At 35.0% G+C, this 18,301-nt stretch overlaps 1 protein-coding gene across 2 annotated transcripts in view; it reads right to left on the reverse strand.

Moving 5' to 3' along the window:
• DOCK10 (dedicator of cytokinesis 10) overlaps positions 1-18,301 on the reverse strand; it is a 203,492-nt gene that overhangs the window by 15,567 nt on the left and 169,624 nt on the right. For both annotated transcript variants that reach the window (XM_070753304.1, XM_070753305.1), the window contains exons 40-50: positions 16,878-17,002; positions 15,288-15,400; positions 14,489-14,626; positions 13,385-13,567; positions 12,505-12,615; positions 10,860-11,075; positions 8,837-8,894; positions 8,395-8,493; positions 7,494-7,600; positions 6,542-6,664; positions 4,636-4,749 (exon numbers count right to left, since the gene is read on the reverse strand). In XM_070753304.1, the coding sequence (XP_070609405.1) occupies positions 4,636-4,749; positions 6,542-6,664; positions 7,494-7,600; positions 8,395-8,493; positions 8,837-8,894; positions 10,860-11,075; positions 12,505-12,615; positions 13,385-13,567; positions 14,489-14,626; positions 15,288-15,400; positions 16,878-17,002 (1,387 nt within the window). The remainder of the gene's footprint in view (positions 1-4,635; positions 4,750-6,541; positions 6,665-7,493; positions 7,601-8,394; positions 8,494-8,836; positions 8,895-10,859; positions 11,076-12,504; positions 12,616-13,384; positions 13,568-14,488; positions 14,627-15,287; positions 15,401-16,877; positions 17,003-18,301) is intronic.

Below are 18,301 nucleotides of genomic sequence, written 5' to 3' on the forward strand. Positions count from 1 at the left end.
CAGTATTTTAATGTACCATGAAATTGCAGTCGTCTATTCACATTTCATTGAACTATTTTTCCTTAGAAAGGATTAGTTTCATATAAAGGCAAATGCTGCTCATGTGTCCTAAATATTAAGTAGGTCACATAATACCAGTTCTGCATCTTTATGTAAAAGATTCCAAAGTGAAATGTTGTGAAATATATTTGCTTCTTGCAAGATATGGTGAGTAATGAATTTTCAACCATATGCTTGGAGCTAGTAAAATGCAGATTGTGAGAAAGGTTTAGGTCCCTTGAATTAACCAGTGGAACAGCTTGCCTTCAGAAGTTGTGGATGCTTCATCTCTGGAAGTTTTTAAGTAGCGACTTAATAACCAGTTGTCTGAAATGGTGCAGGGCAGTGATGGTGAACCTTCCCCCCTCAGGTGCCGAAAGAGTGTGGGCGTGTGCTATCACACATGCACGAGTGCCCACACCCATAATTCAATGCCTGGGGAGAGTGAAAACAGCTTCTCCCCCCCCTCCGAGGCCCTCTGGAGGCCGAAAATGGCCTGTTTTCCAACTTCTCATGTTTTGCCCTTCCTAGGCTTCAAAGGCTTCCCTGGAGCCGGGGGGGAGGAGAAAAATGTCCTCCCCCATCCCCTCCGGAAGCTCTCTGGAATACAAAAACGCCCTCTCAGAGCCTCTGTGAGCCAAAAATGAGCTGGCTGGCACACACATGCACATTGGAACTGAGCTAAGGCAACAGCTCATGTGCCAGCAGATATGGCTCTGCGTGCCACCTGTGGCACCCGTGCCATAGGTACGCCATCACTGATGTAGGGTTTCCTACATAAGCAGGGGGCTGGATTAGAAGACCTGCCAAGTCCCTCCCAGCTCTCTTCTGATTGATTGATTGTCAGGACTCTATACTAAGGGAAGCATCAGCTATGGAATGGAAGAGTGAATGGGGTTCCCTGAAGCCCAGAGCTACTGATAGAGCCTGGAAACTAGCTGATCAGGTTGATGTGAGTCACCAGGACACTTCTACCTGGAATAGTTTGATGGTTCAGCATGTACATCTCCCTGATGCTTAGAATCCTGATCTAAGTTGCTACAAAGTATTGCTGTGGATGCAGAAAAACTATTTATCTTCAGAATATGCCACACATCTATCAAAGTAACTCTGCGCAGTAAACAAAATTAGAAACCACCAACAATGACAATAATTAAGTGTTGTACCAAATGTATATTTTATTTTATGTACGCTGAGAGCAAATGCACCAAGACAAATTCCTTGTATGTCCAATCACACTTGGTCAATAAAAATTCTATTCTATTCTATTCTATGATAAAACATATTAAAACAACACAACATATCAAGCCTGTCTCATTTTAAATTGTGAAAAAACCCTTTCTCTATTATATACTTTCTATGTATATGTCAACATTCCAGAAACTGCAGGTGGCCCCAGTGAAGGAAGCGGCACATCTTCATGGCCAGATTCATAAGGCTGCAGCTGTATTTCTGAAGGGAAGTTTTTTATTAGGGTTTTTCCCATGAAAACATACTGTACTTCCTAGGAATTATCAAGTAACACTGTCTCATGGAGGAACCTGGAGCATGCCTGCTTAGTCAGATCTGGTGGAACATGGGCTAACAGTTTGAAGTGCCTGCCTTAATATATCAAATTGTAGATTCTTTCCGATATGATCAACTCTTAATATATTATAATGCAATACACAGATCAAGGAAAAAAATAAAGATACTAATTGAACAAAGGTTGTCAATTCAAGTTGATTTCAAAGTAACAGGATTTTTAAGTAAACCACTATAGCCAATTAATGAAGTAAGATGCTTCAATTCTGAAGAAAGATAATATACTAAAGTGTGTTGCGAGAGTTACTAGTGCCCACAAGAACTCAGCTGTCTACCTCCACATGAATAGATCTGTATACTTAGTTGCAGGGAAATACAAATTACTTCATGTAGTGTCATTCTATTTGTTTTCCACAACTTGATACTTGCCAGTCTATCTGGCCCAATCATCTGAAAGGCTTAATGTTGATGAAAGCTATATTACAAAGCTTTGCATTTTTTGAGCAACCTTAAACATACAATTCAAAGTAGTAAACAATGACAAAACTATCAGTCATGTGTGAAAAGGAAATATACTTTTACTGTGACTAAAAGCAATTATAGAAACATGGAAACATAGAAGACTGACGGCAGAAAAAGACCTCATGGTCCATCTAGTCTGCCCTTATACTATTTTTTGTATTTTATCTTAGGATGGATCTATGTTTATCCCAGCCATGTTTAAATTCAGTTACTGTGGATTTACCAACCACGTCTGCTGGAAGTTTGTTCCAAGGATCTACTACTCTTTCAGTGAAATAATATTTTCTCATGTTGCTTTTGATCTTTCCCCCAACTAACTTCAGATTGTGTCCCCTTGTTCTTGTGTTCACTTTCCTATTAAAAACACTTCCCTCCTGGACCTTATTTAACCCTTTAACATATTTAAATGTTTCGATCATGTCCTCCCTTTTCCTTCTGTCCTCCAGACTATACAGATTGAGTTCATTAAGTCTTTCCTGATACGTTTTATGCTTAAGACCTTCCACCATTCTTGTAGCCCGTCTTTGGACCCGTTCAATTTTTTCAATATCTTTTTGTAGGTGAGGTCTCCAGAACTGAACACAGTATTCCAAATGTGGTCTCACCAGCATTCTATATAGCGGGATCATAATCTCCCTCTTCCTGCTTGTTATACCTCTAGCTATGCAGCCAAGCATCCTACTTGCTTTCCCTACCGCCTGACTGCATATAAGTATACAGATCTAAGTATATGCAGCAAGGTTGTTTGCAGTGGGCATTTCAGATAAGAAACACATGGCTGAATCTGCCTCCATTAGAAATGGGAACAGATTTTAAGCCTTAAGTACATGAACGCCACAGGAACAGATACATCTTTATAATTCAAGGAAGCGGAACAAAAGCATTATTTTGCTAGATGCAGCACAGTATATAAATGGGTGGAAAGCAATGTTATTTCGTCGCTAACAGTGAATATTAAAAAGTGCTAGAAATCAAGGTTAACCAAGGGTCATACAAGTTGGATGATGTAAGAAGAATTAAACAAAACAGCATGCAAAAGAATAGACAACTTACCACAGCCTTGAATAAGTTCAAAAGAGGAAAAGAGCAAATTTCTGCATTAAAACCTAATTGGCAGACAACATTATTTAGAACTGACTTTATACATTCTTTTTTTTTTTAAAGAGAGAATGTTTTCCCTGGACAGTTCATCCTCAAAGAACATGCTGTGCTATCTGATGGCTTGTGGAAGTAAGCATATACACAAACTATAACCAAAATAAGTAGGCAGAAGTACGGAGTAGTGTGCAAGTATTCTACAATTTGCTACAAGCATCAGAAGCCAACTAGAAAGCAAGGCTGGTATGTCCACATAAATTAATGTCTAATAAAATTAAGGATTTCAAATCAATTAGGAGAAAAAAGTCTTCAATTATTTTGCAGCTTTTTTACAAGGAATGATTTTGGATACATCATATAATTTATATTCACACTGCCTTATCTTTATTTTCCTTTTATCTGTTTAATAATCAATAGTATCAAACCATGACAAGCGGTTATAATGAAGAGGCTTCTGAAGTCTGCTTTAAAGAAATATGAACTTGTCTCTGAGCTTTCCAGACTATAGTATATAATAATAATGTTTATATATATATATATATATATATATATATATATATATATATATATATATATATATATATATATATATATAAAAACAGTGTTCCCTCGATTTTCGCGGGTTCGAACTTCGCGAAAAGTCTATACCACGGTTTTTCCCGCCCGATGACATCATATGTCATCGCCAAACTTTCATCTGCCTTTAATAAATATTTTTAAAATAAATTTTAATAAATAAACACGGTGAGTAATAATCTAAATGGTTGCTATGGAAATGGTAAATTGCAATTTAGGGGTTTAAAGTGTTAAGGGAAGGTTTGTGATACTATTTATAGCCAAAAATAGTGTATTTACTTCCGCATCTCTACTTTGCGGAAATTCGACTTTCGCAGGAGGTCTCAGAATGCATCCCCCGTGAAAATCGAGGGAACACTGTATATCTTCTTAATTTGTACTATGGGATTTTAATTGGGATAACCTCCTCTGTGTCTAACTACCAAATCTTGGTAGAAAATCTTGATTTTACAGAAATCAAAATATACTAATAATAAATGTACGCTGTTACCTAAGGGGATGTGGGATGGAGTTAATTCTTTGTTATAATATGTCTTAATCTAGTGCATATTTATTTACATATAGGTCTATTCAATTCAATGGGACATTGCCAAATCAGCAAGCTGATGCTTAAACATAAATGTGAGAAAACCTGTAAAACTATTCTTATAGTGCGTTGCCACTGGTAATATTTTGCTTCTATTTTTATATGACTATAAATCTACATTTTGTTCCATGAATTTTATTATAAATAAATGTTTAATACTGAAAGCATACCAGGTCAACCAAGCCCTATGATATTCATTTGTGGAATGTGTTTTTACTGCATTCTTTAAAAAAAAAAATTGTTGGGAAATGTGTAGTTTAGCTAAAAGTTCATCCACAGTAGTCACTTACTTGGCCATAAAATGCCACACGGTAGTATCGTCCAAATAAGCGTTTTTCAGAGTTCACAACTTCTGCGACTTTCAGATAAGATCTATGAATGTCATAGTACAATTCAGACAGCCTCTGGAGGAATTGAATGAAAATACATTTTAAAGTCAAAACCCTGGTATTCAAACCAACTCATTTAACCAACTTGTTCTCAACAATGCTAATAGCTTTCAAATCAACTGATTAAAGGGAACATTCCAAATGTAACATGCATGTAGTATCAGCATCCACTTGAATTATTTTCCTATTGTTTTTTCAATGATTTTTCTATCTTTTCTCATATTACAAAATACTTTAATACTGATTAAAAAGGCAAGGAAGAATAAATATGGAATGCTTTTATTGGTAGTGCTAAGTGTCCTCCATCGGGAATTATCTAGGAGGCAGGTATTTAAACACATTTATAATTATAAGCATGGATTACATATAATCACATACAGTGACACCTTGTCTTACAAACTTAATTGGTTCCAGGACGAGGTTCATAAGGTGAAAAGTTCGTAAGACGAAACAATGTTTCCCATAGGAATCAATGGAAAAACGATTAATGCGTGCAAGCCCAAAAATCACCCCTTTTGCCAGCCGAAGCGCCCGTTTTCATGCTGGTGGGATTCCCCTGAGGCTCCCCTCCATGGGAAACCTACCTCTGGACTTCTGTGTTTTTGCAATGCTGCAGGGGAATCCCAGCATCGCAAAAACGGGTGTTCCAGAGGTGGAGTTTCCCAGCGAGGGAAGCCTCAGCGAAATCGCAGCATCGAACATTAAAAGCAGATAATATGGAAAGGTGAATATAGTTAGAAAAGTCCCTAAAGCACTGATATCCTACTGTATAAGATGCACCTTCCCCTCTAAAAGAGGGCTGAAAAGAGAGCTGTCAGTGTGTCTTATACACAGAATACAGCCATTTTTGCTGTCCTGAAGTCCCACATCTGTGTCCCATTTTTGCAAAAAATGGGCTGATTTTTTGCAAAAATGGAATGGACAGAAAGTCTGGGAAGCCTGCAAAGAGCTCCGGGGGCCTGAGACTAAGGAAAGGCAAAGAAACTCTCATTTTTGTGAAAAAAATGAGTGACACATGACCCACCCCCCACCCCCAAAATGGGGGCATTTTTGCCTTTCCCCAGCAGTTATCTGCAGGCTTCCCAAACCCTTTGCCTACTCCATTTTTGGAAAAACACAAAACATAAACAAAAAACAAAACAAAACAAAGGGTTAAAAATGGCACTTTTTTTGCAAAAACGGGATCATTTTTTTCCATCCCCCTAGCACCTAGGATCTCTCTGTAGACTTCCCAGACTCTGCCCACTCCATTTTTGCAAAACAAAAAAAAAGGGTGAAAAACAACTCATTTTTTGAAAAAATGTGGGTATTTTGCCTTCTAATTACCCCATCTAGCATAACTGGAGAGGAATTCTGGGAGTTGAAGTCCACTAGTCTTAAAGCTGTCAGGTTTTGAGGGAGGCGGCATACAAATCCAATTAAACTTGAAACTTGAAGTTTGAAGACCCGTGGGTTAGAGGTTAGGGATGCAAGAATCTTCAAACTTGGCAAGTTTAATACTTATGTACTTCAATTTCCATTCCTGAGCTAGCCTGACTAGAGGAGAAATTCTGGGAGTTGAAGTTCACAAGTCTTAAAGCTGTCAAGTTTGAAGTTTGTAAAAATTGTACATGGTTGTAAAATTATACATGTTTGTAAAATAAATTCTGCTACACTGGTATTTTATTAAATAGTATATTACTACAGCATTTGGTTCAGAATACTTGTTTGTTTTCCACCTCTAAAATCTAGGTGCATCTTATACTCTGAAAAATATGGTATATTATTTTTCTGTGTTATTTCCTCCTAAATTTTTAGGTCAGCTTACTTTAAAATCTCTTTGTTTCTCAAATACAGCAATAACTGGCTTGTTGACTTCAGCAATAAGTTCATATCTTTCACATTTCCAGAGATAGTCAACACATAATTCCAGCTGTTTCACAAGGATGTCCTGCAAGTGAAGAAGGAACATCAATTCTGTTATGCAAAATAAGATATTTTTTTGCAACGCTCTCTACATGGGGCTACCTTTGAAAAGTGTTCGGAAACTTCAGATCGTGCAGAATGCAGCTGCGAGAGCAATTATGGGTTTCTCTAAGTATGCCCATATTACTCCAACACTCCGCAGTCTGCATTGGTTGCCGATCAGTTTCCGGTCACAATTCAAAGTGTTGGTTATGACCTATAAAACCCTTCATGGCACCAGACCAGAATACCTTCGGGACCGCCTTCTGCAGCACGAACCCCAGCGACCGGTTCGGTCCCGTCGACTAAACAATGTCATCTGGCGGGACCCAGGGGAAGAGCCTTCTCTGTGGCGGCTCTGACCCTCTGTAACCAGCTCCCCCCTGAGATTAGGATTGCCCCCACCCTCCTTGCCTTTCGCAAACTCCTTAAAACCCACCTCTGCCGTCAGGCATGGGGGAACTGAACCATCCCCCCCTTGCCCATGTTGTTTTGGTGTTAGATTGATTGTGTGCTTGTTTTTTAATATTCTGGGGTTGTTTTTTATGAATTTTTTAGCTTAAAATTGTAATTGGATTGGTGGGTATTGGATTTGTTATAATGTATTGTTTTTACCATTGTTGTGAGCTGCCCCGAGTTTGCGGAGAGGGGCGGCATATAAATCCAATAAATAAAATAAAATAAAATAAAACTTCAATTCCTTAAAAAAGAAATAAAGGTAATTAAAACTCTAATTTTGCTCTGCTGTATATAGATCACTGAAAACTGTGAGGAAAACATACTTAGGGTCAATTAAGAATAAAGACATTGCTAACCTCATTATATGGTGTATCTTGCATTCCAGAGTCTTCTTTCATTGCTCCTTCTTCTTTAATATTTGGTGTAATGTTGAGAAAAGCTGGCCATCCCATAGAAAACAAGCCTTTTCAAACAAGAGAAAAAGTGCTATCAATCCACCAGTAACAATTATTTAAGTAATTGTAATAAAAAATATGAAGACATTACATATGCTAGCTTATTACAAACACTATCAATATTATTAACCCTCTTCTAAACACTGCAGTTTATTGCTAGATAGTTATAATTTGTTAATTTTGGCAAAAAATCTTCTTGTCCAAATATATAATTTGAGAACCTGTCAATGAGATCCAAAAGGATAAGGATGATGTGTTAAAGTATTTACGATTCTGAAATATGTAGTGTTTTCAAAGTTCTTATAAAGTAATTCTTATTAAATAATATCTGTCGATAGAATCAAGGAGATATAAATATGGGATACATTAAGTCTGGTTATACATATTAGAAATATGTATTGATATTAATCTTGATTCCTATGAAGCCATAATTTATTAAAAGGTGGTCCCAATATGATTTAAGTTACAAAATCTTCAGTTTATTATTCTTTCCCAAGTTTATTTTTCAAAGAATAATGATAGCAAAGGAAGCTGTTTTGAAATGTCATATGTAACAGCAGCATCACTTGGTTCCCAAACAAGATTTCTGGAATCTCAATGCACTGTTTACAATGCCCAGGTCAATGGGCACTGTTGTAGGTATTTATGATTGTGGGAATTGATACCAGGATGAATTGAAAATTTCATTTTCCAAGCTGACTGGCATCACAGATTTATTGAAAAGTCTCTTTTCACTAAATATATACAAATGGGTTCTTCAAATGTTGTCCAGCCCATAAATGGTCATGGTTAGAACACTCACTTCCTCCAGGGTGAGTTGTTAGTAAGATATTATTATCAGAGAGTTCAGCATCTTCCAGGAACAGGCGAGAGGTACAAATCTTTTCCATTTTCCAGTAACCTATGGTAGTGTGAAATGTTATTAGCATTTGGTTACTGGTATGTGTTAATACATGCATGTTTATTTAAGCCAAGGTATGGAACAAAAATAACTCTCTCATCTCATCTAAGAAAAATAATACACATATACTGTATATGAAACTTGAGTTTTAGGCAAAATACAAAATTTTTACAACATGAAGTATTTTTATTTCTGCCATCTTAATTGGAAATATTTGTTTAAATAGCAATTTAAAGAATAAATACAAAACTTCATAAATAGCATAAAGTAGGTTGTTAATAACTTCTGTTGACAACCTACTGTTTTTTAATCAATCAAATATTTTAAATGTACTTTATCTTACCCTTTCTCTTAAGATATTCAGCAATAAGGGCAGCTATATGGATGTAGCACATAGAAGCCTGCAAAAAAAGACACTGGTAAGTTTTAATGTTAAAGAAGTGAAACAAAAGCTAAAATTTTCAGAGGATATTTTCTTGAATTACATATGTATTATATGAAATTTGACAACCGGACAATGTAAATGGATTCCATTATTATAGCCAAAAGACTGACATTGTAACAGTGAAAATAAAATGTATGGTCCCTTTTACTCAGAGGATTAAAGATCTGATTAATTTGTTACCTATGAACTGATTGCCTATTGAAGTAGTCTTCGCATGAATAAATATAAGGAAATATGGGGCTCATTTATACAAAATAGGCCTGATTGTCACATATTGTATAGACCACACATATGCACACACATATTCTCAAATAATCTTTAGATAATTATATATAATATAGAATTATAACTATTGTTGGGGCAATAGGCAGACTCCATAAACCCATTAGAGAAGGATATAAAGCACTATGAAGCGATATATAAGTCTAAGTGTGATTGCTATTACTCTTATTATTCTATTTATTTTATTTGTCCCATTTATAACTGAAGATTAGTATAAATCGTATGATTACCATTATGATTTCTATTATATTAATAGTATTGTTATTTGAACCATATTTTTAGTCATATCTATATATTTTACATGTAGTTTCTATATAATATTTCTGGCTTAAAGAGTATAATAAAGATTTCTATTTTAGACAGCTAAAATAGTATACATCTTAAATGGCTACTGGAAGGAAAGAGAGAGACATCTTGGTCTTGAAATGCTCAGAAAATAAATTTATTTTGTAGTCTTTTTAAAAAGAAAAGATGTTCAGCTGTAGCAAACAAAATCGTTCAATTACAAAAAAAGGGCAACAAAAATGAACTATGTATGATTGTTTTCTGCTTGATTCACTCCACTATATATGTGCTAACAGAACCTCATAAATATTAAGTATGATTGTTATCTTATCTTGATTCAGTACACTACATATGTGTTAACAGAACCTCATAAAACTTCCTAGAATAAAGTACTGATAATTAAAGAAATGTTAGGTATCAGAAGATCAGCATGGCAGCTATGACAATTACATTCAACTTATTATGCCACAAGTTATATGGGCTATTTTGATTTCTATTTCTTATGAAAAACAGAGAACATGTACAGGTCATATTTTCCTGTTGTCCACATTATCATTAAAGCTGCTAATGGATTATGACAAAATCATGTGCCTGTATAAAGAGAAATTTTGGGAGGAGCTTAAGATTTTTTAAATGTGTACCAAGACAATTTACACTGAAAATTAACACAGTGCCTGAATTTAATAATCTCCTGAGCTCTGCTACTGATTAAATACCCTGCAATTGCTGCCAACCTGCCTTCCATTGAGGACCTGTATACTGCACGAGTCAAAAAGAGGGTGGGGAAAATATTTACTGACCCTTCACATCCTGGACACAAACTGTTTCAACTCCTACCCTCAAAACATCGCTACAGAGCACTGCACACCAAGACAACTAGACACAAGAACAGCTTTTTTCCGAACGCCATCACTCTACTAAACAAGTAATTCCCTCAACACTGTCAGACTTTCTACTAAATCTGCACTTCTATTCTACTAGTTTTTCTCATCATTCCTATCACCCATTTCCTCCCATGTTGACTGCATGACTGCTTATATCCTAAGATTTTTATTAATATTGCTTATTTGACCCCTATGACAATCATTAAGTGTTGTACCACATGATTCTTGACAAATGTATATTTTATTTTATGTACGCTGAGAGCATATGCACCAAGACAAATTCCTTGTGTGTTCAATCACACTTGGCCAATAAAATTCTATTCTATTCTTTAGGACACAAATTGCTTAAATGAGTTCCTCGAATATCATGCTTGGTTAAAACAGAAAGGTGACATTAAATTCTTGTTTTTGAGAGCTTATTTCAAGCCAGTTAAAATACAAAAATAATTTATCAGTTTCAGATGAGCTACCTCAGATAAGTCTCCATTTCTTGCATGAATTTTGGCCATGCTCTCCAGCCAGGTCCTACGTAATTCAGGTGTACTTGCATATGAATTTGCCAAGCTGTACTGTAAGTCCACAAGCATCTCTGGATCCTTCTCATGTTCCTTCATTTGAGCCGTAGCCATTAAAACTGTTCTTATGCGTTTGGTCAAGTCTTTCACTTCTGCTGGGAAGTTACTGTTCTTTGGGAAAGAGAAATAAGGGAATTTAAGTTCACAAAATCTCTATGATCATGTTAACCCTGCTGTTCTGTTCGGGTCGTATGTGACCCGAAACCAAGTTTGAGTCCCTGTAAAACATTTTCCCTGCATATCTGAAACTTGAAATTCCATGAGTTTTCATCATTTCAGGGGTTCTCTCTATGAGAATTTTTTTTGGGGGGTGGGGGGTTTCTTTCTTGCTGAAAAAAAACCCCTCCCTAATGTTATGTTCCCGGGTCTATTTGACCCGGACTGCAAATTGATCATTTTAGATACTTATATTTGGTCTTTTTGAAAGCTTTTTTCACCTGGAAACAGGTTTGAACATTTCTGCACACAATGATATGAAAATTGAAATGAAAAAAGTAAATCTTATTGGTTTATTTCGTGGATATAATGCATGCCCCCCCCCCGTTTTTGTGAATTTTTTTCAATTTTTCCAGTTCAATTTTTTCAATTTTTCCAGTTCAATTTTCATATCATTATGTTCAGAAATGTTCAAGCTACCAATCCCACACCAACTTTAATAAAATAGAATGGATTTTTCAAGCAAAACTATCCATAAATTGAAAAAAATCACAAAAACGGGGGGGGCATGCAATATATCCTCAAAATAAACCAATAAGATTTACTTTTTTCATTTCAATTTTCATATCATTGTGTGCAGAAATGTTCAGACTACTTTCCAAGTGAAAAAAGTTTTCAAATTGACCAAACATAAGCACTTCAAATGAAGAGTTTTTGGTCCGGGTCGTATGTGACCCGAACATAACATTAGGAAGTTTTTTCGAACAGAACAGCAGGGTTAAATGACATCTATTTGGAACAAGTCAGATAACCTGATAAATAAACGATTGTGTGCATCATAACAATGTCATAATACATTTTTTGCTCTTACTTCTTCCTGGCTATCAGTGATCAAATAACTTTCTCTTTTCTTTCACAGCACATTATCTTTTTTTTCTCCCAGGTTTGGCTTGTCATGTTTGAACAAAGTTGCAAAAGATATTTCTTTATAATATCAAACTTGGTACAAAAAATGTCTTAAGAAAGTTATTATTACTATGGTTTTAATGACAGATGAATTGACATGTAGTGCATTTTCTAGCAATTATATTATAACACATATCCCCATTTGGCAAAACGTCTGAGATAGTAACAAAGGAAAATATACTTCATGATCCGACCCCATTTAGACTGGACACCCAGTAACTTATTTTTTCCCCAATGGCTATTGTGCTTTTATTATTTTGATACAGATATAATGAGGATGAACTTCATCTAACTCAAAGATGGCAGACTGATTTTTAAAGACACAATAAGTCACTACTGGGCAAATATCCATTGTCAGAAGAACATTTAAAAAATAGTATAAGTATAAATAAATAAGCAGCTTAAGTAAATAAATTACTTTCATCTGTTTGTCTCCATTAGCAAAGTTATTTGTAATTGCCAGAGAATGTTGAAATCGAGAACCTCCAATTCCTGCATCTGCAATCAGTTGGCTTACAGCCTTGATGAGCTGAAGTGATGACAAGAAAAGAGAAGGTGAAGAGAGATCACCAAGCTGATAAACTTGCCTCTCAGAAGAACCACCAGCAAAATTAATTAGACAGTGATTGTTGTCTCAATCTGTTTGTGTTCAAGGATAGCATGAGTTTTCCCTTTTTCTCAAATTGTTTCATTCTTATTCTTCTCTTAATGTGCAGTATAAGAATAAAATAAATAGTAACAATAATTAATAATTATAATAATTAAAAATAATTATTTCTAATTAAATATGAAGAAATTTAAATTTTGGTAAGCTATTTTCCTCCCCCACCAAATGATTCAGATACAGTTTTTGCCTATAGGAGTCCCAATACTAGCTATGAATAGTTATGAATTAATATATAATAGTTATGAATTAATATAAAGACTGTTAAATAGTCAGTATGAAAGGGAAATATTTTGTCATTTGAATTGCCATTTCCAAACTAATTCTGTATCTTGAGACTGAAGACTTGGAAACTGTTAGATATTTCTATAGAATATCAAGGTTGAAATAACCCCCCTCCTCCAATTTGAAGGCATTATTATTACTATGGTAATTTAATGGTCATTATTATTAGCATCATCATTCTGAGCAGCTAACAATCTAAAATAAAATTTAAAGTAAGAATGAAATAAAACAGAGGAGAGCATTCTGTCATCTGTAAGTATACTTTGTTCCTTCTCTCAAGTGAATAAACGCAGTAACTTTATAAAATCATGAGAAATTTCAGGCAGATACCACAGTAATATTTTCTTACCTGCAAATGAGACCTTACTATTGACTTTTGCTTATTAAATTCAAAGTTCTTTCTCATGAAAAAATAAAGCAGAGCAGAGGCTTCCATCTGTGTTGATTGTGATCGGTGATTACAACACTTAAGAATCTCATAGCAGAATGATCCACACAAGTCAGCTTGCCCTTGGAAGAAGGCTGATGGAAACTATAAAAACCAAAACAAAATCAATACATGTCTCTCATGTGCAATAGTAGAAATGATCAACAATCTTACACTTCTGCAAACAGGTTACATAGTAAGTGAATGTATTCTTGCCGAAGAATATATAAATTGTAAGGAACCTTAGACAGTAGATCATATTTTTCAACCGTCTGCTAGGTACAGGAATCCATTAAACCATCTCTGGTGAGTGGCCACAATATTTGAAAAATTATTTTTAGGAATTTTATACAGATTTTATCATTGGTTAACTTAACACCTCTTCTTTCCTTATACTTCTAATTTTCAACTGGAATTTCCTCATTTTTAATTTCAACTGCCTTGGTCCTTATATTGTCCTCAGTTTGAACAGAGAACAAATCTATCCAGTTTTGCTGGTGATGACCTTTTAATTGTCTGTAGAACATTACAGTAGCTCTTCTTAGCGGTCAAACAGGCCAAATGCTAGTTTATTCTCAAAATATCATAAAACTTGGAAATAGAAGTCATGGCTCTGCCTTTTGCTGCAAGTTATCTGTTCAGAAAATGTTTCTTATCTCTCAACAGCCAACTAACCCCTAACCCCCAACATTTCTCCCTTAGACTATCCACGATTGACCTCTCCAGGTTTCTTAGAGGTCAGTAAGGGGCGTGCATAAGTGCACCAGTGCGCTTTCCGTCCCCTGTCCAATTGTCTCTCCTTATCACATTTATCTTTTCTTCCTTTCAAATATGTTCACCTATACTTTTATATCTTTTCTTCTATTCTTTTCTTTACTTATATTATTACATATCTATTCTCTTCAATGTGTATTATGTATTGGACAAAACAAACAAACAAACAAACAAACAAACAAGCAAACAAACAAACTGAGAAGGATGAAAGAGAAGGGATTCCTACAAACGAGAAGCCATCTATTATCTTACCTTACTCACAAACAACCTCAAAGAAGCAAATACATGCTTGAGAGCTGCTGCAGAGTTATTGATTTGTAAAAATAACAGGTAAGTATCAAAAACTTTCTTCATCATTGTATTCTGGCAATCTGACTGTTGCAGTTGTCTCTGAAAAGTAACAAATACATTTAGCTTTTTAAATTTAAACTGTTGGGAGCTTTTATTTTCTCCCTGCCCCGCCATTTCCTTTTCTTTTCTTTTTGTTTAAATATGAGCAGGCATTTTTCATATTAGTTAAGTTTTTCAAAGTTTCTTAGAATGGTTTTGTTTTTGCACCAGACCATCATTCTCTCTTCTTCCAAAACTTCATTATTATTTTGATAAGGATAATGATGGTGGTGGTAGTTTAGGATCTCTTTTACCCAGCACTACAAGCTATTTTTACAGCTAACTGGGAAAACATATATTTTGTAGATAGAGGATCTTAGTTTCAATTCTAAACAAATCCTAAAAAGGCTAAGGTGGTTTCTTTGTCTGCAATACTAAAAAGCTATGCTACATCATTCCAACCAGGTATACTAAAGAATTCTATAAAAAGGCAACTGATAGCATGGAATAGGGATACTGTATTAGAAACCATAGTAAAACATGTTTGGCAGTGCCAGGCTAAATGGACTAGTGAAGTGACTCCATATCAGACTCATTTTGAAAGCTTCATTCATAGACAATCTGCATAGATGAATAATTTCACTTCTTGATTCTATGCTTCCATAAAATACAGCTTAGCATAAATTATAGACATTGTGACTTTCCTGCGCTAAAATGTTACCTGATGATTCTGAGTGAAAAGACATAACAGATCGAGTATACAAAGGCAAACTTCTGTTGCGATGTTGGCTTCCATATCTACATAGTTCACAAGATCTGTTTCATTAGAAGTGCCTACAATCAAATAAATGTTACAGAAAAAATGTTAAGTAATCTTCAAATGACAAGAGAGGAACTATCACCTCTCTTAAATATGTTTCTACAAAAAGTAGGGTCTCTTAGCAAGTTTTACTCTGAAGTTGCTACTGAATTTCGATAGCTGGTTTCAATATTTTCTTTAAAGACTTATTTTTAAAGAATTATTTTATAAAACCTGCTTAAATGAATCATAATATACTTGTCTCTACATGCACAGATCATTTTTCACATTAAATTCTTATTTTTATTTAGTTTCCTGCCTATTTATTATTTGGATTTGGTTTTGGACATATATTTCATCTCTATCTCCCTTCTTCAAAATTTCAAAGAAATGAGTTATTTGAAAAATATATTATTAATTTGAGAAACAAAAGCAGATCTTGCAAGAGTGCACTCACTTGATACAACTTAACATTTTTATTGTGGTTGTAAGATTTACATAAAATGAGATGCTTGTCTATACAAATTGAGCAAATGAATAAATAAATTTTGTGAGGGTTTTAAAGTTTTTTTATGACTAAAAAATCAGGATACAAATAGTAAATAAATATATGTATTTAAACTCTATACCAAATTTTAATTTTGAATAAATTATACACATAAAATATATTATGGTATTTATTTTTTAAAATTCTATTTATGTTCATTTGTTCTATAAACTTATCTTTTAAAAATACATTTTTGCATATTTAAGAATGATGGAAAGGAAAAAGAGATTATTTGTATGTTCCAAAGAATATGTTCCAAAGAATCTCCCTGGGCCCACAATGGCTCAGTTATTGTGTACAGGTTTATTGCAATTTTTGCTCGTTTAGCAGGGGTAGATAATCTATTTATAGCACTGATAGTTCAAAGCTATGCATATCTTCTGGTTTTCTGACTGTATTCAATCATGAAGCCTATTGGTTAGTCATATTTGCTGCAAGATTTACATTTCAATGAATTAATGCACATGATTATCAATAAATAATAGGATGTTAATTAATCAACCTAATTTTTATAAATTACATGCATAGAAATAATTTACGGTAATGAGTACAGATATCAAACTACATTCAAATTATTGCTTTTATGTTTAATTTTTATGCTAAAATGATAGAGTAAAATTGTCTTAATCATATACAAGGAGCTGGTCTTCACTCTTAATGTTCCATGGCAACTGAACAAGCATAAATGACAAGAACATGGATGAGATCATAAAAATATATATATACATATGCAAAAGCATAAAATTAACAGGAACATACAACATAATCTAGGAAAACATGAAATACTTCTTGAGATCTGGTAAATGTTTTCACTCTCTATATAAAACTGAACAATGAGACAACAAAACATAATAGCTATCATTATCTCAAATTATTTACATAACATTGAATGGAGAATGTTATTTCATTAAGTGCAACAATAGTCACATTACATGTTCAGCTACAAAATCCTCCTTTATACTTACTTGGAACTGTACTATCTATCATTTGTAGGAGTTTATGATTGGTAAGGGCATTTTTCCCACGGATTATTGGCAAAGTTTGGGATCTATGATGCTTGTGAACCTCACTGCTGGAAGCAGAATGTCCCCTGCAAAATGACAAGATAGTGCTTCAGGCATATTCACAAAGCTTTTCCAAATCTTAGTGTAGACCAGTGTTTTTCAACCAGTGTGCCATGTCACACTAGTGTGCCGTGAGACATGGTCAGGTATGCCGTGGGGAAATTAAACATGGGTCCGCAAACTATGAATCACGTGCCGGATACGGCCCATGGAGGCCATTTATCCGGCCCACTGCCAGTCACCTCCATCCAAACATAAACATTCCCCTCACAATCCTTCCAGCTATCAGCAACAGGAAGAGTGGAGGCACAGGGAACGCTCACTGACCAATTAGCTTCTAGGATTCATCCCAACCACTAGTAATGAACCAATAGCAGGCCGCCTCTCATCCACACCCAGGAAGATCCCCGCTCAGGCTGCCGCGCACGTCATTGTGTGGCTGTGGCGAGTAGTTGAAGCTGCTACTCCTCCCCATGGTCCCGATTTCTAATCCTGGTCAGGATTTGAGGTAAATGTTGCCACCACTAGATGAAGCCTCAGCCTCAGCTGGTTATGTCTATTCTGATGGTGTATATAGATATTTGACCTTTTTCTTTTTATAAGACGTCTCCACAGAGGGTGATACTATACAGTAGTCCCTCGCTATACCGCGCTTCACCTACTGCGGCTTCACTTCATCGCGGGTTTCTGAGGAAGCCGATCGGCAGATTTAAACAGCCCGCCGAACTCGATCGGCAGGTTTTTTAAAAATATATATATATATCTAAAATTGTAAATACTGTATTTAAATACTGTATCTAAAATAAATACTGTGTGGGAAAGGTTTATAAACACTTAAAACAATGAAAACTTACCAAACAATTACAATATAAATACTTAAATAAGTACTATCAGTCGATAAATTCCCCATCGCGGATTTCACCTATCGCGGCCAGGTCTGGAACGTAACACCAGCGATAGGTGAGGGACTACTGTATTATTAACTATATGTATAATATGTACTGTGTTAGAGTGTCATTTTGTGTCATTTTGGTTGATGGTGTGCCCCAGGATTTTGTAAATTTAAAAAATGTGCCGCGGCTCAAAAAAGATTGAAAATCACTGGTTTAGACATCATTTCAAGACATGAATTTTTCTAACTAAGTAGTAGATCAGATTTAAAGCTTTTTAAACAATGAGTGGATAGAATTATATACTAAGCCTTGCTAAAACAAAATCAACTAGTTAATGGAACAAAATTCTAACAAGTCAGTGGTATGCCTATAAAAAGTCTTGTAGGCATATCAACAGTATTGGGTTGCTACTGGTACAGATGAGGATGGTGC

The sequence above is a fragment of the Erythrolamprus reginae genome, chromosome 5, assembly GCF_031021105.1.
Source record: "Erythrolamprus reginae isolate rEryReg1 chromosome 5, rEryReg1.hap1, whole genome shotgun sequence".
NCBI lineage: Eukaryota > Metazoa > Chordata > Lepidosauria > Squamata > Dipsadidae > Erythrolamprus > Erythrolamprus reginae.